At 41.1% G+C, this 26873-nt stretch overlaps 1 protein-coding gene across 2 annotated transcripts in view; it reads right to left on the bottom strand.

The window, feature by feature from the left end:
• The window catches only part of zmym4.1 (zinc finger MYM-type containing 4, tandem duplicate 1), a 54478-nt gene that overhangs the window by 7591 nt on the left and 20014 nt on the right, over window positions 1-26873 (bottom strand). For both annotated transcript variants that reach the window (XM_038296027.1, XM_038296028.1), the window contains exons 2-23: window positions 25261-26188; window positions 22898-23014; window positions 22728-22804; window positions 22457-22594; window positions 17863-18092; window positions 17578-17767; window positions 17284-17487; window positions 17034-17184; window positions 14863-14978; window positions 14602-14769; window positions 14346-14496; window positions 10161-10333; window positions 9928-10072; window positions 7263-7358; window positions 7154-7185; window positions 6870-7035; window positions 4166-4278; window positions 3835-4063; window positions 1346-1579; window positions 1163-1269; window positions 905-1082; window positions 670-821 (exon numbers count right to left, since the gene is read on the bottom strand). In XM_038296027.1, coding sequence (XP_038151955.1) covers window positions 670-821; window positions 905-1082; window positions 1163-1269; window positions 1346-1579; window positions 3835-4063; window positions 4166-4278; window positions 6870-7035; window positions 7154-7185; window positions 7263-7358; window positions 9928-10072; window positions 10161-10333; window positions 14346-14496; window positions 14602-14769; window positions 14863-14978; window positions 17034-17184; window positions 17284-17487; window positions 17578-17767; window positions 17863-18092; window positions 22457-22594; window positions 22728-22804; window positions 22898-23014; window positions 25261-26188 — 4095 coding nt within the window. The remainder of the gene's footprint in view (window positions 1-669; window positions 822-904; window positions 1083-1162; window positions 1270-1345; window positions 1580-3834; window positions 4064-4165; window positions 4279-6869; window positions 7036-7153; window positions 7186-7262; window positions 7359-9927; window positions 10073-10160; window positions 10334-14345; window positions 14497-14601; window positions 14770-14862; window positions 14979-17033; window positions 17185-17283; window positions 17488-17577; window positions 17768-17862; window positions 18093-22456; window positions 22595-22727; window positions 22805-22897; window positions 23015-25260; window positions 26189-26873) is intronic.

The following is a 26873-nucleotide window of genomic DNA, read 5'->3' as shown; positions in this document are numbered from 1 at the left end:
TCATAACACCTGAGCAGTGCCACAGACTGATCGACTCCATGCCACGCCGCATTGCTGCAGTAATACAGGCCAAAGGAGGCCCAACTAAATACTGAGTGCTGTACATGCTCATACTTTTCATGTTCATACTTTTCAGTTGGCCAACATTTCTATAAATCCTTTGTTTTTATTGGTCTTCAGTAATATTCTAATTTTCTGATATGATGAATTTGAGATTTTCATTTGTTGTCATTTGTAATCATCAAAATTAAACAAAATAAACATCTGAAATATATGAGTTTGTATGTAATGTATGAATATAATATACAAGTTTCACTTTTTAAATGGAATTACTGAAATCAATCAACTTTTTCATGATATTCTAATTTTATGACCAGCACCTGTAAATTGGTTCCATCTTATTTGTTGTGATGTTACGGTCGTCCACTAGAGGGCGTAGATCCTCAGTGTTAAATTAAGCCTAACTGCTCTTCCCAAGAGAATTAATACCAGAGCGGAGGTTTGTCTAAAAAACTTCTGTAAGAAGATTTTTCTAAACAGCAGAACCAATGATGCGGGCCAGCTGAAGGCCGTTACCAAGGCAACAGCTCATCAGAACCTCTGGCTGGAGACCGGACCAAGATGTTGTTCAGCACCAGAATAAACTGTTCAGTAGGAGCCATGTTGTACCTGCTGGATCCCGAGGCAGAGGTAGAACAGGCTGTCGGGGGAGTACGGCTCCCCGTTGGGTCGTTTCACCTCAGTGATGAAGCAACACAGACCGTAGCTGAGTTCGGCTGTGGTGCAGCGGAGAATATCCTCCTTCAGCTCCAGAGGGCGCGCTGAGGACGAGTCGGATGGAATCAGGGCACAGAAACCAAACAACTCAGTGTTTTTAAAAAAAGCAGCGTCTGGTTAAACTTACAGCCGAAGCGACGCTGCTCCAGGTTGGGCTGAGTCTGCCGCCACTGGATCCAACGCTTCCACGCGTCGATCCCGTACTCGCTCTTTAGCTTCAGGATTTCAGCAGAAATGGGTTTCTTGGACGAGGTTCTAGGATGACTCTCTTCAGTAGCTTTAGACGACCGCTGCGATTTACGACCCTGAAAGTAGGAGAGCGGAGAAACATGAGGCTGCGTCTGTTGCTGCGATAGAAGCTGAGCAGACGGCGTTCCTCTCTTACCCTCTTGTCCCTGGCTTTCCTCTGAGCTTGCCTCCGTTTCGGCACAGGCGCGGGACTCGGGGATTTGTTGCAGTGCTCTCTCAGCCGGGCCATCCGCTCCAGGGTTTCTAAATAAAACAACTCGGATCATCAGAGGGAGAAGTCCAGCTCCAAGGAGGATCCGGATCCGTGTTCTAATCTCACCGATGGAGAAATCAGCTTCGATGTCCATAGGAGGCGGGCCCGGCGGCGGCAACGGCTCCGATTCTGGTTCAGAAGGCGAAACAGCGGGGACGTCCATAACTGGGTTCAGCTTCTCAGAGGCGAGCTGCCGGCCGGGGAGCTTCAGGGCGCCGTCAGAGGAGGTTTCCTCCCAGTTGTTCAGGAAACTGGCCAAGTCGTCCGTATCCAGATCGTCGCTGTAGTTACTGATGTGATCTGAGGAATAAAGATGAAAGCAGCGTCTCTTCACTTCGTTCTGCATCACGACACTTTGCTTCCAAACAAGGCAGCTTAACATGCATGGAGGAGCTGCAAAAACCCACCAAAGGTTTCAGAAATGGTTCAATACGTTTAAGGAGAAGCCAAACAAAGAGCTGTGCTCCCCCCTCTGCCACCTGTTGCTGTGCCTCTTCACTATTTTTTTTATAAAGAGGATGAAAACCAGGTAAGGAAACTAGGATCGCTTTTATGAGGGGAATGTTCATTAGCTGATTGATATCTCCACTAATTAACAGCTTGTTATACTTTTACCGGGAATCTTTTTCTATCTCTGCTTCTGTCTCCTTGAACCCCAGTGGGCCTCAGCAGATGGCCGCTCACACTGAGCCTGGTTCTGCTGGAGGTTTCTTCCTGTTAGAAGGGAGTTTTTCCTCTCCACTGTCAGTACAAGCATGCTTAGTGTGAGGGATTGCTGAAGAGTCAATCAGTCGATGCAATCAGCTGGTTTTCCTTAGATAGAAAAATTTGAATCAATCTGACTGGATGATCTGGTTGAACTGGAAAGTGACCTAAGATGATATGATGTGAATCGGAGCTATAGAAATAAACTGAATTAAATAGAATTTCCAGTGCAGTCTGTTTTCCGATCTGCACCAGAAATGGGATCCTACATTATTTCCAGGAGCTAACCTTTTCGGCTTTGTATCCAAACATAAAACTAGTCTTAGTTTTAATGTTTTACTTTCGTGTTCACCTTATGGTATAATCTAAAGAAACAACTAAAATGCAAATAAACATGGTTTAATCCTATTTTGCAGGACTGCTCTGATCATATCCGATGATGACATCAGAGAAGCAGTTTATGACATGTTGTGAATTGGAGCTATAGAAATAAACTGAATTGAATTGAAAAGAGAGCTGAGCAAAACAGAGACCAGAGCCAATTTTTTGAAAACTATTTCTAAAAGAACAATTTCCATAAATTAGCTCCAGTCTGTTAAAAAAAAAAAACGAATATAAATAATAAATGAGCTCCTGTTTGTGTTTTAAAAGTATTATTAAATTAAGCTGGAAGCAACCCAGGGTTAATACAGGAATGAGTAAATCTAATTTAATGCGTTTTTATGCTCTTAGAAATAATAATTTAATGCAATCAAAAAGTATTCATGACTCTCATATATACACGGCAAAGTCCTTCGTCAAATTTTCTGTAGACAGGCAACAGCCATGTCCTGAATTTCTCACTTTCCAGCTACTTCTATTGAAATTAGCATTTTCCTATTCTCTTGCTTTTTCTCCGCCTTGAGCTTCTTTTCTGAAAATACGGCTTAACGATCAACCGGAAGCAGTTCCACACAAACATATCAAGATATATCTGACAACATTTTTTTAAAACTTTTTTCCCGCATACGTAATCTAAACTGCAGGCAGCATAATAATAAAAACAAACATATTCTGTCGGCAGGTTTCATTTTAAGTTAATTTAGGTGTTTAACTGTTTCAGAGGAGTGATCATATCGCTCTGCATCAGCAGTGCTGTGTCTGACTCCCTGCCAGCTCCCAGATCAGCTTCTCTGATTGGTTGATGTGGCGCGTCTAGCAGCTAATGTTAAATTTTTCCAAATTTAGCATCTGCTGCTTTCGCTCAGAAGTTCATGATGCTTCAGCTGCTCCTGTTGCTTAAAATTGGCTGCAGGACCTTTTGCTACGACGATGCTCGTTAACCATTGACATTCCATGTTAACTAGCTACCTCTGCTGCCTCTAGCATAACGTAGCATAAGGCCGGTAGCCTCCATTCAAATGTTCCTTTTCTGGCCACAAAGTGGCGTAGCCCCCGTTCCTTTCACTTTACGCTTCCTTGCCTCCATCAGGTGTCTGAGATGCCAACAGATTGGAAAACGTGGGCTTTAATGAGAAACTGCCTCCAGACAGACATCGTCACTTAAAGTAGGATTTAGTTTTTCAATCAGGTTCAATTTCTTGTAAAATTAGTAACTTTATAAACTGCAGAAACATCAATTCTGGAGCTTTAGAAACTGAAAATCTGCTGCAAAAGATAAAAATTCAGGTCCAGCTGCACATCTGGCTTAATCATATCAGGGGTTTAACATCTGGCCACACACAAAAAAAATAGTTGAGGGTTTGAAATAAATCTTTCACGATTTGTTCTTTATTTTGTGATATTTGTGACATTTTACTTTAAGGGGAACTAAATCTAACTGGCTGTTAAAATCCTAAAGAGCTTCTTACCATCCGGAGCAGGAGCCTCTTTACTTTCTGCCTCCTTCCCCGACGCTTTTTCTTTCCTCGTCTCCGGCTTGTCGTTCTTTTCCTCGTCTCCTTCTGCCACCATCTCAGCCATCAGGATGAGCTCCGCCTCGTACGGATCCGACGGGATCTTTTGCTTGATTTCCTGGATGGTTTCCACGATGCGCTCGGCGCTGTTCATCGTCACGGGCAGGAACATCGGCACAGGCAGCTGTGACGGACGGAAATGAGAAAAGCTTTAAGATCATCCAATGGGTGATCAGACACAAACATCCCAGAATACCGGTGGATTTATAAGCAGAGACTGACGTACGGGTAAAGGCACGGTCAGAGGTTTGGGAGCGAACTGGCTGTACATGCTCATGGGAACAGGAACGTAAACTGGAACTGGAACCGGAAGCACAATGACTCTAGGAAGCATGTCATCTAGAGAAAGTAAAAGAAAAAAAGAAATGGTTTAAGTCTTTACATTTCAAATCACAAGCGAAGAAGAAGAAACCCAGAACATTTTAGAACGGAAGCCCAAAAGTGCAATTATGTTGTAAAAGTCAAACTAAATCTATAACTATCAGAAACATAAAACTAGCAAAACATGTAGGATAAAATACAAATTAACTATATTATCAATCATAATATTTTTCTATTCGCAGAATAAACACCTATTGAACTTTGTCATGTTTTATCTGTCAGAAGAGAATAAAGCATTCAGTGGGCGGGGCTAGAAATGCTTCACTGAGCAGGTTAACCAATCACAGGGTTCCTACAGCATAAGGCAAGTTACATGCAAGACTTTTTAAGACTTTTTAAGACTTTTTAATGCCACTTGAAATAAAAATTTAAGACCAAATTCACAAGAAACAAGAAAAACCTGCTTGCGACAACTTAACCCAAAGGTTTATTTTAACATAAACCACTGCACTAATGTTTCACATTTTGAAAAGCTTCCCATACAGGAAGAAAGCTAAAAACACACAAATGACAGATATATTTTAACATTTATTTAACTGAATTCACAAACTTTGTTTTAGCAGGGAACAAAACAAATCAGTTTTAAAGCCCCAACATAACCAGTGCTAAGTCTTTTTTGCAGCTATTTTTCTTTGTATGGTTTTCTTAGTATGTTTGATTTGGTGATAAGTGGAGGCGTTGCAGAGACAAGGGTGGAACTAAACTGAGAAATACCGGCTGTTTCTCTGTAACTCCATTTTGACGCTTTGTGTTTCGTGCTTCGCATGTGCGACTCCACTGCCTTAATTCCCATCGTTCTGAGCTTAAATGACTTCTTGCACTAAATCCACTGAGCCTCATGTATGTTCCCTGGTTTTGGCCATGGAGGAAACTCTTGGCTGGAGACAATTTTGGTTACATTTACACTTGCTCATATTTTCCAGACAAAAAGTAAATGGCGCATCTCCCAAATGTCCCGGCCGCAACAACGCTTTTATTGGTTCCGCTATCGGGACGGAACCAATAATGGCGAGCCGTTATTTTTTTTACATAAAAAAAGTCAAATTTAATGTTTTATTTAGATTGCAAAAATAAATCCTAATAAAAATAATCCTATTTATGATGTTTTAAAAATTAAGACCTACGAAAGACTGATTTAACCCCTTGAACCCTACGGACCCACCGGCGGGTCCAGCTGCTACGTGACCTCGTAATTTTAACAAACCGCCAGTATTGATGTAAAAAACACATTTGGCACAGTTTGGTGACATTTATGGATAAATGTGCCAAAATGGCCCCTCCGCCTAAGAAATTTCTCACTAATACCATTCTAAAATAAATATGATTCATCTGATTGAGTCCAAATTTGGTATATTTTTACACATTTAGATTTAAAAGTCTGTACTACTTTTTTGTGCTATAAATAATATTTTGGTAGTGTTTTGCAATGTTTATTTCAAAGAAAATTTTGGCGAGGTTCAAAAAATGCAAAATATTTTGTATTTTGTCCCTAATATTTCAGGCAGGGTCAAAGCTACAATGGTGCTGACACCAGAAAACCATTCTATGACATCTTACCTTTACAGACGTACCAAAAGTTTCTTCTTAAATCTAATAGCTTTGAGGCTATAAGTTATTTACTTTTGTGTGTTTTTGTCAGGCAGAAATTTATTTATACCCCCTGAGGGTGTAAGAGGTTAAGACATTTTAATACCAATTAAGGCCTTAGTTTTATTTTGAAGAATTCAATGCCTTTTAAGACTTTTTTAAGGACCTTCAATCAGAAGTCTCCACCTCACCCTGCTATCAGTTTATGTTGAATATTGTTATAATATAGTTCATTATATTTTTCATTAGTTAAATAAATAGAATTGAATAAATACAATTACAGGTTACAATTATACTAGTTTAGTTGTACAAGTATTTCTCCACTAGAGGGCGCAGGTGTCATATGTCAGCAAGGTTGTTGCTTTTTTTTCCTCTAAAGGACAAAGTTCTTTTCTATGTGAATGTGATTGATGCTGCAGTTCGGACGTAAAATTACGTAGAACGAATTTAAATTTTGGGTCGTTTTTTCATCAAGATGGGACGTTTCCAGCTAAATCTACAACAGTTTCAAATCTGCTTTGAACTGAGGTCAATACTCTGGGATAAACTGTTTTTTATTTTCAGGTGATGTTTAATGTAGGGCTGAAACAACTACTAGGAATATTTGGTTTAATCAATTATTCAAATAATCGTCAACTAATTTAGCAATAGATGAATCGTTAACTGGAGTATAGAGACAGGAAAACCTGACAGAGCGACACACTTAGAGCAGAAATTATATCAAAATGGAAAAAAAATGTATATATTTTGCACTCAAGATAAAAAAAAAAAAACTCTTTTTGTCAATATTCTCTATCCAGAACTCATCAAGTGGAAAAGCTTTACTGTCACCTGGTTTAATTTCGTAAAAAATCTTGAGTAAGGAACCTTTGGCTATCTGACTATTAATAGAAAAATAATCGGCACATTAATCGATTTGTAAAAGAAGTTGCAGCCCTAGTTTAATGGTTGCCCGTGTTTACCCGTCTGCGCCTCCACGCTGACCGTCTGTGTTTTGCAGGAAACTCCCTTGTTCTGCACCAGAGGTTTACACAGCAGAGCTTTGTTCTTCAGTAACTTTGGAGCCGAAGCGGCAGGAGGAGGAGGAGCAGCGGGCTGAGCTTTGGGCGAGTCCGTCTGGACGCTGATCTACACGAAACAGAAACGCCACAACTCAAAACTGCTCCAGAAACTAAAACAACAAACTTCATTTTAAGCTTTGTAGCCGTTTCTGTTTCTGCTGTTTGGGTTTGTTGGCTTCGCTTACGTTTCCAGAAGTCCTTGACTTTAACCTGGAGCCTGTTGGAGACAAAATAAAAACATTTAATGAAAGAAGAAAAACAAAGACTGGCGAATCTTTCTCTGTGGTTCTGTACTTGGCTGGGCTGTTTTATCTGCCGAATTGGATTTTCCAGCTGATTGGTCAGCGAGGGACATGACGCTGGCGATGACGGGGGTGGCCTCACCTGTAGCTACAGGAGACAAGAAGCACAGTCAGAACCGAGTCAAGTAGTTAAAAGTCCTTCCAGCTCCAGTTTTCTGCTCCTCATGGTCAAAGATTAAGACCTTGTTTAGTTTTAATTCTCATTTTAAAAGTTAGTCAGTCCTTTCTGCACATTTACCTCTAACCCTTAAAACTAGATGACATAAACCCCATTTACACGACCCTCTGAAACCAATCCGCCCCAAGCTTGGCTCCTTACAACTGTTTACACACCACGCTAGCACGGTTCCTCGCCTCCTAGTGGCGATCTACAGTACTACTGCTCCCTGGAGGTAAACAAGCAAACCGACATGGCGTCACAAATAATACTGGAAGTTTGTGGAGAGTCAGGCAAAGAAGGCAGCCTTCAGTGAATTTACTTGACAGAGTCGGCTTTTGGGAAGTGGATACGACAAACGTTAGTCTAATCAGGGCTTCCAGACGCAGGAAACAACAACATATTTTGAGGTTCATCACACTGCCAAGCAGAATCACCACTAGGAATCGTGTGGCACGGTAGGTAAGCTAGGATTTTTATGACTGTCTGAAATATTATGATTTCGGAGGCTGACTGTGAGGAGATGACGCGGTCTGCTCATGCTAGGGTGGCCAGATGTCCGGCTTTAGGGCGGACAGTCCGGATTTTTGTTATACCATTTTTTGTTATCCGGCTCTTTGTTATCCGAGAACCAAACCCGAACTGATCCAGAACGGTTCGGTTCAGTTCTGCGTATCATTTACACTCAACAGTTATCTCTGTTACCGTGCTCGGACTGATCTGGGCACGGTTTAAAAAGGGAAGTGTAAATGGGTCTATAAAGACGTTAATTGGCACGTAATGAAAGCTCTCTTGTCTCTGCAGGTTTTCCTTCCTTTGAGCTGCTGCTCTTTAATCCACCATCTGATGTTTGCCAGAGGAATCAAACGTGTATCAATGTAAGGTGAAGCCTGAGGTACATGGACACCCAGAAGGCATCATGAAATTAATAAATGCATCATTAAAATAGTGACAATTAATTATACAATCAGAAAATATAGAATGCATCAATTAATATACATTTTAATTGATAAAAATCACATAATTCCATGTCCTTTTAGGGAAAATCAATTCATTTAAAAAGTGATATAATAACTTGCTTTATATTTTGGGGGTTGGGAGTCTCTGGGGTCACAGGTTGAAATGTTTGGGAAGAGCTGATCTTCGAGAAAACAAAAACAGGATCAGCATCTTCAAGCCGTCTCTTTAGGAAAATAGGGGGGGTTCAAAATGTGACAGAGAATTCAAAATTATAGGAATTTGATAAACGCTGACGGTGAAGCTTCTTTCATCCCAGTAAACAGTTTTCTCTGTGATTCGCAGCGATTTTAAAGAACCGATCGTTGGTATTTCTAACCAGCAGGTTGATCAGCATCGGTTCATATTCAGAGCAAATGTTTAAGGTTTTCTAAACATGCATTTAAAACTGTAACACAGAATTAAATAGTTATTCAATAAGTTAAATCATGATTCACTATGTGCTTAAAAAAAAAAAAAAAAAAAAAAAAAAAAAACAACAAAAAAACACAAAACTATTTTTTAACTAGATTTTTTAACCATCACTGGATCAAAGACGTTCCCAAACGTTTCAGCTTGTGACCAACGGGTGATGCAGACTGACGACGCCCTTAAAATGCAGTCATGTCAAGACATTTATTAATAAATATAGATAGTTTAGTTATGCAATTTAATGACATTTCATATTTTCATAATGGTAAATGCAATTTTTAATATTTAATGGGGAATTAAATTCTTAATTTGTGCATTTTTTTTATCCAATAGTATACATGCATTATGTGAATAACATTACATTTAATTACTTCATGGCTTAATGCTGCAGTTTGGCCCTCTATATAGCCCACCCCCCCTCGTCCCGCTCAACTTGGTGTGTGCCGACCCACAGGGGGCCCTGGCCCCCATGTTTGGCACCTCAAAATTATGAAAAAAATAAATAAAATGAAAATACAAATCCAACCAACCACAAACATCAGACTTAGTCCCGCCCACTGATCCTGATTTGCCAGGTGGACTAGTGCATCTGAGATCGTGAGGTAATTAAAATTAAAAATATTCAAATATTCTTCTATTATTGAAGCCATGTAATGATTTTCTTTTCATTTTTTATCAGATAAACCAAAATATGGAGGATAATTTCCATAATTTTAGAGGTTCTAGTCTTTTATAACTAAAAACATGCATATTTTTATCCTGTGCGGGCAGTGCTTTTATTTTATTTTATTTACTTTTATTTATTTTATATATTTGACCTTTTTTGTGCAGCACTTTGGAAACCTTGTGTTTATTGAAATCGTGCTATATAAATAAAGTGGATTGGATAATTTAATATGTTTTTAGCGCGTCTTTTTTCTTCATATAAAAATGAATGATTCTTTAAAAAAAATAGTCAAAACATTGATGAAAACCAGAAATTTTGTATATAGCATCTAAATTTTGTATTTAGCATACAAAAAGATAAAAGGTTGTGTTCAGGAGATGTGGAATAACAGAAACTGATTCGGACCTTTCGGGACCTCCCCCTGAGTGGCCGCCTTATCGCAACAGAACCTCAGCAGACAGCTGATGCCACAGAAATGTTTGACCTCTCCCAGCAAAGGAAGACTCTGCTTCAGCTTCCCTTTACGCCCGCAGCTGTCGCACTTTGCTACCTGAGGAAGAGGAGGAGGAGAGATGAAGCTTCATCGTCGCTGCGAAGCAGAGAACAGATTGGAAGCGAGTGGAGAACCGCTGGCTTACATGACAGAACAGCATGGTGTATTTGGACCTGCACTCCTCGGAGCAGAACTCCTCGATGGAGCCTCCGTACTGCGCCGTCACCAGCTTCTTGGAGGCACAGTGGCAGTAAACGCAGGAGTTGCAGTGTTTCCCCCAGTTTTTACTCAGCTCGTGTCTGAAGAGGAGCTTACAGCCTGGAAAGGAGAACAAACAGCAGTTCAGATTCAGGACTTTCTAGGATATTTACTGGATTCACACACGTTTCATTTCAAATTAAATTTAAATATTTGTTTTAAACTTTGTTGGTATTTGACCAGTGAGTAACCAGGTCTCATTTGTCATCATTTTATTTCCAAACTGGGAGCAGAACTGCTTTTAACACCAGAGACTGGAGCATCTTAGTACGGAAGAGGATTAGGGCCACTGAAAAAAAAAAAGTTAACTGATTTTTTTGAATTTTATTTCAGTACAGGTGCTGGTCATAAAATTAGAATATCATGAAAAAGTAGATTGATTTCAGTAATTCCATTTAAAAAGTGAAACTTGTATATTATATTCATACATTACATACAAACTCATATATTTCAGATGTTTATTTTGTTTAATTTTGATGATTACAAATGACAACAAATGAAAATCTCAAATTCATCATATCAGAAAATTAGAATATTACTGAAGACCAATAAAAACAAAGGATTTATAGAAATGTTGGCCAACTGAAAAGTATGAACATGAAAAGTATGAGCATGTACAGCACTCAGTATTTAGTTGGGCCTCCTTTGGCCTGTATTACTGCAGCAATGCGGCGTGGCATGGAGTCGATCAGTCTGTGGCACTGCTCAGGTGTTATGATAGCCCAGGTTGCTCTAATAGTGGCTTTTAGCTCTTCTGAATTGTTGGGTCTGGTGTATTGCATCTTCTTCTTCACAATACCCCATAGATTTTCTATGGGGTTAAGGTCAGGAGAGTTTGCTGGCCAATTAAGAACAGGGATACCATGGTCCTTCAACCAGGTACTGGTAGCTTTGGCACTGTGTGCAGGTGCCAAGTCCTGTTGGAAAATGAAATCTGCATCTCCAAAAAGTTGGTCAGCTGCAGGAAGCATGAAGTGCTCTAAAACTTCCTGGTATGTGGCTGCGTTGACCCTGGACCTCAGAAAACACAATGGACCAACACCAGCAGATGACATGGCACCCCAAACCATCACTGACTGTGGAAACTTTACACTGGACTTCAAGCAACGTGGATGAAGTGCCTCTCTTCTTTTCCTCCAGACTCTGGGACCTTGATTTCCAAAGGAAATGCAAAATTTACTTTCATCAGAGAACATGACTTTGGACCACTCACCAGCAGTCCAGTCCTGTTTCTCTTTAGCCCAGGCAAGACGCTTCTGACGCTGTCTGTGGTTCAAGAGTGGCTTGACACAAGGAATGCGACAGCAGAAACCCATGTCTTTCATACGTCTGTGTGTGGTGGTTCTTGAAGCACTCACTCCAGCTGCAGTCCACTCTTTGTGAATCTCCCCCACATTTTTGAATGGGTTTTGTTTCACAATCCTCTCCAGGGTGCGGTTATCTCTCTTGCTTGTACACTTTTTTCGACCACATCTTTTCCTTCCCTTCGCCTCTCTATTAATGTGCTTGGACACTGAGCTCTGTGAACAGCCAGCCTCTTTAGCGATGACCTTTTGTGTCTTGCCCTCCTTGTGCAAGGTGTCGATGGTCGTCTTTTGGACAACTGTCAAGTCAGCAGTCTTCCCCATGATTGTGTAGCCTATAGAACTAGACTGAAAGACCATTTAAAGGCTTTTGCAGGTGGTTTGAGTTAATTAGCTGATTAGAGTGTGGCACCAGGGGCCATCAATTTTGAACCTTTTCACAATATTCTAATTTTCTGATATGATGAATTTGAGATTTTCATTTGTTGTCATTTGTAATCATCAAAATTAAACAAAATAAACATCTGAAATATATGAGTTTGTATGTAATGTATGAATATAATATACAAGTTTCACTTTTTAAATGGAATTACTGAAATCAATCTACTTTTTCATGATATTCTAATTTTATGACCAGCACCTGTATAGTATGGGGAAAAAGTCAGAATTCTGACTTTTTTTCTCAGAATTCTGACTTTTTTCCCATGTTAAACTGAAATAAAATTTAAAAATCCGTTTACTTTTTTTTTTTTTTTCAGTGGCCCTAATCCTCTTCCGTATCTTAGTATATTTATTTCAGTTTAACATGGGAAAAAAGTCAGAATTCTGAGATTATAGTCAGAATTCTGACTTTTTTTATTGTCAGAATTCTGAGATTAAAGTCAGAATTCTGACTATAATCTCAGAATTCTGACTTTTTTCCCATGTTAAACTGAAATAAAATTTAAAAATCCGTTTACTTTTTTTTTTTTTTTCAGTGGCCCTAATCCTCTTCCGTATCTTAGTATACATATTCTTTATAAAACATTCTGTAATTTGTGTTTCCTATATTTCATGAGAAAGAATGAATGAATGAATGAATGAATGAATGAATGAATGAATGAATGAATGAATGAATGAATGAATGAATGAGGAATTAATTTCAGACAATATTTGTGTTGGGATGATTGTGTATAAAATACTTAATGTTTGTTCTTATGATGTATAATGTGTGACATATTACTGTTCCAGAGAGGTGTTGCACAAGCAGTAGAGGTCAATTCTCAGGAAGTTTTGTCTAAGCTTAACGAAACCAGGAGGTTCTCGGACCATTTGACCGCAAGACATTTAAATGCAAATTAACCTGTTCACTGAGGCTGAAATTGAATTGTATTTGTTGTTTCCTATTCCTTTAGCACAACCTCAGCTTGTGTAACTAGGGACCCCCCCTCTAACTTTAATAAATAGCGAGGAGAAAGCTGAAGACCGGCAGAGTGGGGTGGAGATTTGTAAACTCTGCAGTCTCTTCCTAGCCTCGTGAGACCATCCTGATCTTGCGAGCTTTCAAGGTTTCACTCGCAGATCAGTCTGTCTACTTTCTGTTAAAGAAAATTTGGAGCGAACGTCCAATCAGCGTTGGCTTTGAGGCGGGTTGAGGTGTGACGCAATGAGAAGCGCGACAGTTCAGTCTAAAGACCATGGCGGCTTCAGCCGATGAAACTAGCGTTAGCGTGGCTATCGAGCAAGTTTTATCGGAATTACAGAGTATTTCTTCTCCCGACTGGTTTCGGCAAGAGTTTGATCTATCAATTGGCTCCTCTTCGTCGTCGCTCTGTTAGTACGTTATATGCTTCGTTGATCTGATTGGTTTATTTGGCCCGTCTATCACCAACATAGGCCAATCAGCTAACCAGTATTTTCGCCCCTTCCCAAAATTACTTCAACGGAAGGTTTCCAGATGGATATGCGGAGCAAATCCATCTGGCCGAGAGAGGTTAGTCTCTTCCTACTCTCCGCGTGAGTAAAACTAAATTAATTGTCTCTGTGCCTTCTTTCTTTCCATGTATGCATGTATGATGTTTTAGGTGCTTAGATCTGACAATTTGACAACCGACAACATCAATGAATCAACCAAAAGCACACAGAGGAGACGGGTTAACATCAAACCAAATTCACCTGAACATAAATGGAAACAAAACCCTCCACCAAATAAAAGGTCGGTACACAGTACAGACCAAAAGTTTGGACACAGCTTCCCATTCAAATAGTTTTCTTTATTTTCATGACTATGAAAATTGTAGATTCATACTGAAATCATCAAAACTATGAATTAACACGGATGGAATTATTTACTTAACAAAAAAAGTGTGAAACAACTGAAAATATGTCCTTTTGCTTTGATTACTGCTTTGCAGACTCTTCCATTATACAGTAGCTGTAAGTTAGAAACACGTTCAACGCTTGTCTGGAATACGTCAAGTATGCTTTGGAGATACGTTCTTGATAAATTACGCACAAGTACTCATAGGTTTTGGATAAGTTAGACGCCACATCTTATGAGTAAATTACACTTAACATATGCCAATGATCAGATAACCTACCTGTTACTTATACTCCTCATGTGGCATACGTTTCAGCGTGCTCATAACTTTTACAAAACGTACCCATAACTTATCTGACGTATGCCAGAGTTTCGGCCAGGTTTTTCGTAATTCTGGCATATATGGTTTAAATGGTTCAGGTGGCTTATAGGGGCTTAAACAGAAGGCTTTGTGGGGCGCGGCGCCTACCGTCGCTGCAGAAGTAGCAGTCTTTGTTGTTGATTCTCTTGGCCTCTCTGGTGATCTTTTCGATCTTGCAGTATTCACACAGACTCATCACAGCGTTGACTTTCTTGTACTCCATCGAACAGTCAGAACTACACAAGAAAACTATCTTGTCCTGCAAAAAACAGACAAATCATCATACTGCGGGCTTTATCGCCATCCTCTGCAGCTCAAGTTAAACCTCAGATGCTGGTTCATCCACCCCGCCATGCTAACCTACCTGTATCTGGATGATCTCAGGCTTAGACGTGATGACTTGGCTGCACTGGAAGCAGTTGAGCTTCATGGCATCGACCAGCTGTGTTGGAGTGGCGATCTTGGACTGGGAGGATCCGACCGGTAGCTTGGTGAAAGCATTCACCTGCGTCTGATTCTTCTTGAACTTGTCCTGTGAGGAGAAACAACGCAGTTCTGGGTATTACAGCCCGAACAAAGCTCTACACACCTCTAGTGCAGAAGGCGTGTGCCGTGGCATCTCTACCTGGAAAGTCATGACGCACGGCATGCTGCAGAAGTTCCTGATGGAGGTATCTGACATGGCCAGGTGATACGAAGGTACTGTGTTCTTACCACAGTTATCACAGTTCAACCGAGCTCCTGCAGAGGCAAAGAACAGGAAACAATTAAAAAAAACCTGCCTAAAAATTAAACTCCATTGCCCAGCCAGGACCACACAGGGGAGATGCAACGTAACGTCAGACACTCCAGAGGGACGACTTTGTTCAAACTTCAATAGAAAGAAAAGGATGTCAATGAAAGACCAAACAGAACAAGCTGTCTGCATCTTTCTGTGATTCGGGGAAAGACTCCGATGCTACGTTCAGACCGCAAGCACTGGAAGCAGCCAAAATGCTTCTGGTGCTTTTTTTTTAACCTACTCCCCATTAAGGTCAGACGTCCAGTAAAGTGTCCAGATGATTCTGATGCTTCTGCTGCTCCTGTGTCCAATGGCAGAGAGCGGCTTTGCTATATTTTCTGTTATCAGTGAGTAAAAAGTAGTTTTAATATGTTTTTAAGTGAGAAAGTCCACCTGAAAACTTCATCTGTCTGACTATCGGGACATACTGAACGAGCACAATGACCAAAACAGTGGCAGAACTACTGAGGGAGGCTGCTGCTGCTTTCTAACTGCGTTTTCTCTTTGATTATGGCATAAATTGTGCTGTCTTAAAGAAGAAAATGCAAATGAAAATAGGATGATTGATTACTAATTTAATTTATGAGTCAAACAATGCAGCCACAAAAGCATTTCCAGAAATGCTTTTTCATTTTTCAAATTTTACATTTCAAATTGAATTTTGGTGTGTATTTGCTGGGGTACATTTTGAAAAATAAATCTCAAATGTCTTTTTCTTTTTCATTTTAAGTAAAAGGATGAGAAGTGCTAAAGAAGAAAATGCAAATGCAAACAGGATTATTGATTACTAATTTTATTTCTGAGTCAAACAATGCAGCCACATTCTTTAAATTTGAAATATGGTAACAATTTGCTTCCATGGGTCGCCTCTTGGGGAACTTCCACTGCTGTTCGCGGCGGCGGAAGGCGTTTTTCATGTACGTAATCCAAACTGTAGGCACCAGAATAATAAAAGCAAACATATTTTGCCCGCAGGTTTTGATATTTTAAGTTAATTTAGGCCTTGAGGAGCGCGTCCCGCGAATCCGATGCTCAGGAGCTCATGACGCGCCGCTTCAGCTACTCAGACGTTCTGCTCCTGCTGTTCAAAATACGCTGCAGGACCATTTGCTGCACCTTGATGCACTTCAACTTTTGCTTGTAAACTAGCAGCTTCTGCTGCCTCTAGCGAGTGCGGTCTGAACGTAGCATGAAAGCAGAGGGTGAATTAAATTCCTAATGTCTCTACATGTTAAACCAGGAGGAGAAAATCCTTCAAAGTGACTGAATTGTGGGTTTTATCATCAGTGAGTGATATTTAAATCTAAAGGAAATAAAGCTGATGAAGATTCTCAGTCATCCAGGTCATAGTCATTCCGTAAAAGTTTAAAAAACAATCCACTGGACTTGGTTTCCAAGATTTGAAGACGTTTCGCTAACTCTCCAGGAAGCTTTCACAGTCTTCTATCTCTTCTTCAATTTTCTCAAGCTTTCTTAAAGGAAATAAAAGCTTAATATTAAAACTCCACGTCTAAATAATCTATGAAAGCTTCAGTTTTTGAAATGAGGGAAAATTAATGTTTAACTTATATAAAATTCTAATTTAATGGGTAATTTGGACCCTCTGTGGATCACAGAAAATAAACTCCTAGTTTTTGTGCTCATAAATCTAGGTGAAGCTCTACACTGCAAAAACGATCTAGAAATAAGTAAAATTTTCTTAAATTAAGTGTATTTACCCTTAATTTCAGTAGGTAAACAAGATGATCTGCCAATGGAATGAGTGTTTTTACTCTTAAAATAAAATAATTAGATAATATGCAATTGAAATAAGACAATGCAAATGTTTTTCTTATTTTAAATGTAAATTGTCTTGTTCCATTGGCAAAATGTCTCACTTACCTCCTCAATTCAAGACAAAATGCACCTTTTTTAAGAAAAAATTACTTTAAATAAAATTTTTTGCAGTGTATGTTCCTTCACGACGAGGACAAGCAGATAACATAAGCCATTAGAAGGAAGCATTGCTGCCATACCTGAAGAACTGACGCTCTGGACCTTAAAGGCCATCAAACAGCTGTTGCTGCAGAACATGTTCACGGACTCGTCGCTGTTTTTGTTGCTGGTCATCTGGTGGAGCATCTGCGGAGTGCGGCACATGGTGCACTGCAAAATCACCTTGGTTTTCTGGCAGGGAATCAAAGAAGGAGAAAGTTACTCTTTAAGTTTCATCAGTTAAAGGAGGCAGACGTCACTGAGCAGATCATCATTAAAGCTTTCAGGTACCTCCTTATATTTGGCCAAACAGTCCATGTTGCACAGTGTTTTGCTGCTATCGTCTAGCTTCAGCATGACGGGTTTGCTCTGGCAGTATGAGCCACAGTTGGCGCAGCCGGCCATGGTCAGGTTGTTGAGGGTGCGGAAACGGTTGAAGCAGGAGTCGCTGCACATCTTGTGAATGGTGCCCCTCAGTATCACCTCGTGTTTGCTCTGCAGAGAGTCGGGAGAAACGATACTTTACCAGCGATCGCTGGGTGAACAGAGGCCGGCGATGGTTCTGTGAGCTGCAGCTGAACTTACGGTGCTGAATCTGGAGCACATGCTGCAGAGCGACTGGGTCTGCGGGGTTTTTGGCGGTGCATCTGCGGGGCGGAGGCTGAGCCCCTGTTTCTTGTAGTTGAAGGAGTTCATGCAGCTCTGGCCACAGAACTCCTTCATGGTTCCGTTTGTGTCTGAAGCTAGAACCACATCCTGAGGCCGAGTGATCGACCTGAGAGAAAAAAAACAAGTCAGGGTTAGCTGAGCGAAGGAGTAGCTCACTAAGTAGATTCAAGGCGGATTCTCAGAGTGCTGAGTCATGGTTACTTTTGGCAGTTGTTACAGAGCTTTGATCCTCCTTTGGATGGAAGCGACGAAGTGAGGCAGGCGGTGGAGCAGAACAGCGCCGGGGAGCCCTTCCTCTGGAAAGCCGTCTGTCCTTTAAGCAGGTTCTTCCTGCAGTTGCAGCAGGACATGTGGACGGATGAAGGGCTGATGCAGGGACGCGTGTCTCCAGATGGAGTCACAGAGTACACCGAACCGATCCTCAGGTCATCCTGTCAAAAAGAAGAATGACTGGATTAATGGAGGACCTAGAATAAAGCAAAGTTCTAAACCAGGAGGCTGGTCTTCAGGTCAGAGAATTAGCCAACAGTTACTACACTTTGTGATGCAAATATAGTCCATGCCGATATTCATGTTCCTACAAAAAAAAAAATCAGCAAACGTCAGCGGGTGAAGAAAAACAAAAAAAGCCTGAGGAACTCTGTTCCCCTGCAAAACAATGATACGTTCGCTGCCTTTAAGAGATGTGGACCATGAGGAGTAGGGGTGTAAATCACATCCATCATGGCGATTCGATTAAACATCGATTTCCTGACCCAACGATTTGATTATTTTCGATACTCAAGAATACACCACGATACGATTCGATTAATTTATTTTTTTTACCTTACAGGCTAGACAATGTTTCAAATTTGAAATAAATCAATGAAAGCTGTAATATCGTTATGCATTTTGTTTGAGAAACAACAGCAAATAACAGAAGTAGAAAAGTTGCACTCCATAGATTCTGAAAGGCTTTGAATCATAAAATACTGCACAAAATCAGTGCAATGAGTGCAATTCAATACCTCGGCTCCAGACGTCCCGCCCCTCCACAGACGCTCCGCCGCTCCTCTCCCAAATTGTAGCTGACCGCAGACAGTGCCGCAGACAGGAGGCCGGCTTGTTTTGTTTTTATGACCGAAATTGCGTAAAACGACTCGTGAAGTTTGACCAGCTAGAAGAGCGAGGTACGCGAGAACGCTGGAACCTTTCTCCACCTGGATCTCCGCTCTTTTTGCCCCTCATGTCCCTCCGTCGTCGGACTAAACTCGCCCCCTCTTCCTCTCCGCCTCGGCCGTATCTAGACCCACAGTGTGTAGCACAGACCACGCTTCAATATTGACCATAAATCAAAAATGTCTGCATCAAGCTCACTGCAACACACTGCTGTAAGAGTATAACCAGGAAGCGAGGTAGGAGGGCAACATAGATTTAGCGCCACCGCAGCACGGGAGGAGAATTACGCCCAGGAGCAAATAGATAAAAATAGACCGGAGGAAAAAAAAACATGAAACGAATTCTCTTGCAGACGTATCGATGCATCGGATCGTCAGCTGTTGGATCGATGCATCGATACAAAACCATTATTATTTACACCCCTAATGAGGAGGAGAAAAAAATCTTCATCACCGGTGGATGGAGGGCAGAGCAAAAGGTGGAAGGGACAGAGGCGCGAACCCCAAAGAAAAGCGTGTGACTAAAGAGAAGATAAAATGAAGCAAGATCAGGTCCAGAGAAAACAGAAACAAAGTAAGTTGTTTGAACCATGACTGCTGATATTAATATTCTGAAGGTAAAATGTCTAATAGAGGATCAAATAAATAAATTGCTGGTTATTGGAAAAAAAAAAAAAAACCCCAATAAATTAAGTCTGGAGTCTCTATCCATGGTGCTGAACATCTCATCTTTAATAAAACATCTCTAACTTGTTGTGCATGATAAACTAATTCATTGTGCATGTGAACCTACATGAAAAAAAAAGTCTACAGGTTGAAACCACATCAATTACATAATGTGATGTTAAATAAATATTAGAAAATGTGTTAACCATTTTTTTTGGGGGATTTTCAGTGCCTTGTTTTATTTTTTCCACTTGTTCATCCTTTTCCCCGAGGGAACCAGCTACAGCCTGTTTGGGCTACAGAAGCAGGGAATAACAAACGCTGCTTTTGGTCCAAGGACACTTGTGAAAGATAAGGAGGTTCTGGTCCAAAGGGAGGATCTGGCTTTGTTAAGGTGTGTGTTGCAAAAGGCAGACTGAGGAGACAGTGTATCTTTAGAACAGATGAGCTAACCGAGGTGGTATGCTTTCTGTTCAGTCTCTCAGGATACATCCAATGATGAATCAAACAACTCCAACTCCTGTTCATTTTGATTTCTTCTCTCCATCAGTTAATCCAAAACATATAGAAATATTTACATAAATAAAAGATGTAAATAATAGTTTTACAACTTTTGATGGGTCCAAAAGGTATATATATTTACTTCTGGTAATAATACCAAAGTCTACACCAAAAGATTCTGCATCAGTAGGGATAGTAGGTTGAAGTAATGCGAGACGGAGTTCAGGCGTCGCCAAATCTTTGTAGCACATGATAGAGCTGCGAAATGGTGTGAAAATAAATCACAAGATTGTATAACAAAACAAGAAGAGTGCATTTGGAAATCACAACACTGCAATTCTTAATTAAAACAGTGCATTAAATAACCGAGAGAGCACATCGCTCTGCTCACAGGCAAATACAGTTATTCCTGGGCTCTGATTGCAGCACAGTCGAGCAAAACACGCCCCCACCCTCCTGTTTTCTCTTGCAGAAAAATGACGTTTGCTCTGTTTAGTCGGCGTATTTGTCAGTCTGGGCTGTAACTATTCTGACGGATCTGATTGGTTAAATTTCCAACTCATATCGTATCTGATGGCGGGCCTTACGAAGAAGAACCTTTGTTTGGTTCAAAACATGGAACAACAAGCAGGACTATCGTATTTTCACGATTATAAGGCGCATATAAACGTCTTTTTCCCTTAAAATGTGCGGCGCGCCCTATAGTGCGGTGCGCCCTATGTTTGTTGTTACTGCGGATTTTGTTGAGACCACCATGAGAATGTTAAAGGGGGAAGTGTGGGCGTGGATTGGCTGCCATGCAAATGGACAGAAACTGCCGCCTATGGTGATTTTTAAGAGAAAGACTTTGCCTAAAGAGACTTTTGGAGTCGTTATTAAGGCAAATGAAAAGGGCTGGATGGATGAGGAGATGATGAAAGCGTGGCTGAGGGAGGTGTATGTGAGGAGACCAGGTGGTTTTTTTTCCACGCATCACCATCGATGTTCATCTGTGACTCCATGCGTGCCCATCTCACAGCCGATGTGAAAAACAAGGTGAAACTAATGAACGCTGTGCTTGCTGTTATTCCGGGAGGTCTGACAAAGGAACTTCAACCGCTCGACATCGGTGTGAACCGGCCGTTCAAAGTAAGGCTGCGAGCGGCGTGGGAGCGATGGATGACCGACGGAGACCACAGTTTCACGAAAAGTGGAAGGCAGCGCCGGGCAAGTTACGCCACAGTTTGCGGATGGATTGTTGATGCTTGGACTAACGTGTCTGCTGACTCTGTTGTTCGAGCTTTCGCAAAAGCCGGCATCATTTCCGAGGAGCCGCCCGGCACGGAAAGTGACTCTGACAGCGAAGAAGGGGAAACTGGCATGTCTGATTTAGTGCAGCTGTTTAATTCAGAAACAGAGGATGATGACTTTGAGGGGTTTGATTAATACTCTGTAATAAATACTTGAATAAAGCACAATCATACTCAGTTTTGCTCCCGCTCTAATTTTAAATACGCAGTAGAGGTATTAAAAGGTAGTAGAGGATATGTACCGGTATATAAAACCAGCGCCCTATAATCCGGTGCGCCTTATGTGCGTTAAATACAGTAATGGCACACATAACTGAGACTGCGCCTTTTCGTACGGTACGCCTTATGGTCGTGAAAATACGGTAGGTGGAAAACGGCCATTTTTTTTTTCTTTCATTGTATTCCATTTCATTTCTACTGTACTTTTTTTTAATCTTTACTTATTGTTTTCTATTTAATTTTTGTTATTTCCATTGGTGCTGCTTATTTAATTACTAACTACATTTATGTTTGTAAGTTCCTTATGTTTAACCGTGTGACCTACTTTACTTGTAAGCTTAACTTGTTGTATATACTTTCAAAGTTTTGTTCTTTTTTAAGTACCGTATAGAGCAGCAGCCTGAATGTGGGCTTGTATGTATATGTCTGTGAAAAAAAAACAAAAACTAAAGGGATAAACAGGTATTGACTATGGGTATGTTGGTCTGACCGGGTATGCTGTGCGAGTGCGTAGCCGTAGGTGGATCAATCTACCTGGGTCAATCTGGTAGTTTGCATATTAGGAGGAGATCTAAACATGGACATCGCTTCCAAAGATTAAGAAAAACACAAAAGCAGGGAAAATGATGTCAAACTAACGGGTTCGGATTTGATGCTCTATAAAACCTGGAACTCAACGCTATTGCTGACATTTTGAATTGAAAAAGCTTCCTGGATGGGAGGCGAAACGTCTTCCAACTTGGAAACAAAGTCCAGTGGATTGTTTTTTTTTTGAGAATCCTCACCAGCAAAAAAAAAACAAAAAAAAACAGAATAGACAGAATAAAATAAAATGTGTTTACATATTCCCCAACCCTCTCCTGCTTCAATGTGAAACAACCCTTTTATGATCAAGTTTAGCTGCGTTATCCCGAGCTAAGTGGGTCTAACGTTTAAAAGGCAGGAAGAATTTACTGTGGGCACCTTGGCGGGTTCATCTTTGACGCTCGCTGTAGACGTGGAGGAAATCAGCGCCTGTTCGTACTCCTCGTCCACCGGCTCGTCCTTCACTTTGGCCAAAGGAGGCGAAGGAGACGACTTCATCTCTTCAGTCATCCTCACCTGTTTCAGAAACAAAAGCAGAAACATCTGCACTGAGGCTGAGAAGGTCAAACTTCACGATTTAGAAGAAAATTATGTAAAATCTGAGGAGTGTTAGGAAGTGGAATTTGTTAGAAACGGAGGAGCTACTTACCGACTCTAATCTGGGGATGGATAACTTCACCACTTTCATCCCGTTTACCACAGATGCAGGCGAGGAGCTGTCCCTGCCTACAAACCCAACAGTTGTTAAAAGAGGAAACAAAATCAGCCTGAAGAAGTTCAGATATAAAAACTGTTCCGTCTTTTTCGATAAGACATCACCTGTGCTCCCCGCCGCTTCAGAAGACGGAGATGAACTCGACTGCATCAAATCCGAAGCTGTTGGTTTGACATCAGCTTCCTCCTCCTCAGCAGAGTTCTCCTCTTCCAGGGTTGAAGCTAGGAGAGGAAGTCAGAGCAGAGAGATCAATGCGCAGCTGGAGCCGAAAAGAGGTCAGTCCTTTCACAACAGGGTAAAATGTAATTCAAAATGGCCGACTTCCGGTGGGGTTTAGACCATGGCTTCAAGAGGCTTTTAGTTCAGATGCAAATGTGTTCTAAGTTTCCAATATTCTTGGACTAAAAACGGCTTGGGGCTGATGGTTTGAATTTTGTTATTTCTAGGGGGCGCTGTTATAAAATAAAGCCCCGCCCACAGAATATTGCTCTGGATTCCTGTTTGGAGCTGGACTAGGATCATATCTTGTGATTTGGTGCAGATCTGATTATTAATGAGGAAATGAGAGCCAATCGTATTTTCATGGCGAAACACCTGACTTCGCCATGGCGCCACGGCAACACCATTTGACTAAAGCTCTCTGTGGCTAACTCAACGGTGAGTTTATTACCGGCTCCATGATGCTGGTGTTCCTTCAGTATGAGCGCCACAAGCGTCACATCACGTGACTAAGAAAACGTAACGGGATTGGCTGGGTGTTGGACGCCACAATCCATTGCTAACGTCTGTGACCTGAAGTAACCCCTTCCCTTTTTACACTGAATTTAGACGCCGAATTTAAGACAGTGAAATAGAGCCAGTTGAATCTCAGGAGGCTGAAAATATTGAGTTTGAATTTTGAAAGGTTGAATTTTTTTATATGCAGATTTTTTTAACACTGAAACATTTAACTGAAAAATAAGTATTGAAAATGTAATCACTTTGAAATAGTAATGTGAATTTTTAGCTTTTAGAGAAAATAACAAATGAAATTTTAACTGTGTAGAAATAATGACAATGAATTTTTTTTTAAGGTCATAAATGTGTTCTGAATATATTTTAACACTGAAACAGTAAGTTCAAACATACAACATTTACATTTCAGTGGCATTTTTAATTTAATCCAAGCGACAGATTTACTTCCATAGTCGGCAGCACATATCAGAGATCGGTTAAACTGATTAGGGCTGGGTATTGTTCAAAAAATTTCGGTTCCGGTACCAATACCGATACCTTCACTTCGATACCGGTTCCTGAACGCTAATTTTTTCGATACCAGTTTTATAATATCAATTCGAAGAAAAAGAAAATTACACAACATAAAAAAGTACAAATCTTGAGTTTTATTTTAAGCTCTGATTTTTCCTTTTACATTTTTCCTCTTACTTAAAAAAAAATAAAATTCAGTGTCTAATATTCACTGTTACATTGTGAGGACCTTTTTACTTAGCAGTTTTCCTTTAGAAAAATTAACACGTCTGCTTTCTCAGGAGACAAACGAGCCCGTTGAATGGGATCCTACTGACAGCGCACCGCTGGTATGTGGGGGTCTGAGCGGCTCCGAAAGAAATATTGGAAGGCAGGATGAACTGACTGCACTGATTAAGTTTTCCCGGTGGATTTTCTCACTTAAACACATATTAAAACTAATTTATTCCCACTGATCACAGCAAATATAGCTGCAAGGCAAAGAAAGGATAGAGTAGCTCCGCCCAACGCGCGTCAGAGCCACTTTTCGACCGCGCAGCCAGAGCAGCAAAGCTGCTTCAGCCGCGCGTCAGAAGCTGGGACAAGCATCAAAAAGGAAGCAGCAGACGCGATTTTACTGCTCCTGCTGCGTCCAGTGTGAAAGCAGCATGATTCACTCCGCTCTGGCTTTGCTCCGCCCACGGGCTGCTGAGAGGAGGATGGTCGCGCCGGCTGCGGTCCGCTCTTCTTGCAGTCAAACACCGAGCAACTTTCTGCTCTTAAATTGTTTCCGTGCACGATGTATTGCATTGCTCACTATTGGCATCAGTCTTAATAAAGTGAAGCCGCACTTTTGACCTGGGGGGCATTTTAAAGGGGTTCCACGACGCTCGCAACCAGTTCACAACAGATACACATGAACCCTGGCTGTAGGCGTGACCACCTGTGTATTTTTCCTGGATGACGCAATCACGTTAAGTGCTACAGCCGATCACCGAAACTTGGTACCGAAAGACGAGGCATGTTTCGATACTCTGTAGAACCGAAGCATTTCGGTCGGTACCATAAAAGAACCGAAGTTGGGTACCCAGCCCTAAAACTGATATCAAAATAATCGCTATTGGCCACACAAAAAAAAACCTTATCATTTTTAGCTAAAACGGCTAACCTTACCCATGTAGGTAAAATGACAACCAGCGAAACGCGTGTGAACGCCGCTGGCGTTAGACGCGTGTGCTACCTGTGTTTGTGTTTCCAGGTGAACGGTCTCCCTCCTCCTTCATCTGAGCCTCCTGCTCCATCTGATCCACCGTCCCGATGTCCATCATCTCATCCAGGTCGTCCGCTGCAGACGCAACCAGCTTAACGGCAAACGAGGATTTCTTTACCCTGGTCCTGCTGTTGTCATCCTCTCCCGTCCTGCTCTCCTCTCCTGTCCTGCTGTTGTCGTCTTCCGTCTCTCTGCTCTTGTCCTCCTCTGGGCTTCTTTCCTCGTCCTGCGTCCTGCTCTTCTCGCTGCTGTCTTCATCTTCCTCCCTGCTATTGTCCTCCCCTGCCTTGCTGTCTTCGTCCTCCATCCTGTTCTCGTCTTCCCCCACCCTGCTATCTTCATCCTCCACCCTGCTCTTGTCTCTAATCTCTTCGTCCCCCTTCCTGCTCTCGTCCTCCATCCTGCTCTTGTCTCCACCCGTCCTGCTGTCCTGTTCCTCCTCCGCCCTGCTGTCTTCGTCCTCCATCCTGCTCTCGTCTGCACCTGTCCTGCTGTCGTCCACTTCCTTCATTTCATTGTTTGTCTCTTTAATGTCCTCTTTAGGATCAGAAGTTGTGTCCATTAGTGTGTCCTCGCTGACACCTGCTCCCTCAGGTGTCTCCACTGAGCTCTCCACCTTCGCGTCGTCTTCGTTCTCAGGTTTGTCCTCCTCCTTTTTAACCTCTGACTCCTCAATTTGAACCGTTTTCAGCGCCTCCTCAGGGGAAGCTGCCTCTGAGGGAGCTTCCTCAGTTTTAAGCTCATGCTCTGTTTTCATCGCCGTCTCGTTTCCAGAACCATCACGCTCGTCTTCCAGCTCAGACTTTACGGGACAGGACTCTCCTGCAGACTGTGGGTCTCCAGCCTCCTTGGATGTTCCGGGTTCAGAAACAGCTTCTTTTAACTCCCCAACCGATTCCTATGCAGAGAAATAAACAGTCAATTCAGCAAGAAATAAATTAAACATTCCTGGTAGGGATGCACGATATAATCGGCCCCCTATCGGTATCGGCCTTAAAACTGAATATCGGACATCGGCCACCCCACCGATATTTAACCCGATATTTGATCAGCTTCAGAGTTTCTAAAGTCTAAAAAAAAAAATAAATACTACTTCTTCTTCTTCCTCAAAAACTTCTTTTTTACAGACTTAAAAACTTCTAAAGATGAGGGAAAAAATATTGATCCATTAAAATATCCCAATATCTTCATATGCTGATATATTGCCATTTAAAAACACCATATCAATCTCTTTTACTAATGAAATATTGCTATATGTCATCGTTATGCTACGAAATCCCCCGAAAATTCACCAAATTTTGCCATATTTTTATATGTTGATATATTGACGCGGTATCGATCTATTTTACTAACAAAATCTCACAAGAATTTGCAAAATATCACGAGAGTTTGTAACAGAACGATGAAATTTCACGAGATTTTTAAAGTAAAATAGATCGATAACTCGTTTTTAAAAATCTATTTGATATCAGCATATGAAAATATATTTGAGTATATTATTTTTCAAAGTGTCAGAAATGGATAACAAAACTGCTATTTTCAATGACTACTTATTTTTGTCCAGCTTTAACATCAGTATCGAT

This window comes from Cyprinodon tularosa, unplaced genomic scaffold (genome assembly GCF_016077235.1).
Source record: "Cyprinodon tularosa strain WSP-4 unplaced genomic scaffold, ASM1607723v1 ctg366, whole genome shotgun sequence".
Lineage (NCBI taxonomy): Eukaryota > Metazoa > Chordata > Actinopteri > Cyprinodontiformes > Cyprinodontidae > Cyprinodon > Cyprinodon tularosa.
Note: the sequence above shows the minus strand (reverse complement) of the source record. Positions and strands in the feature narration are given on the sequence as shown.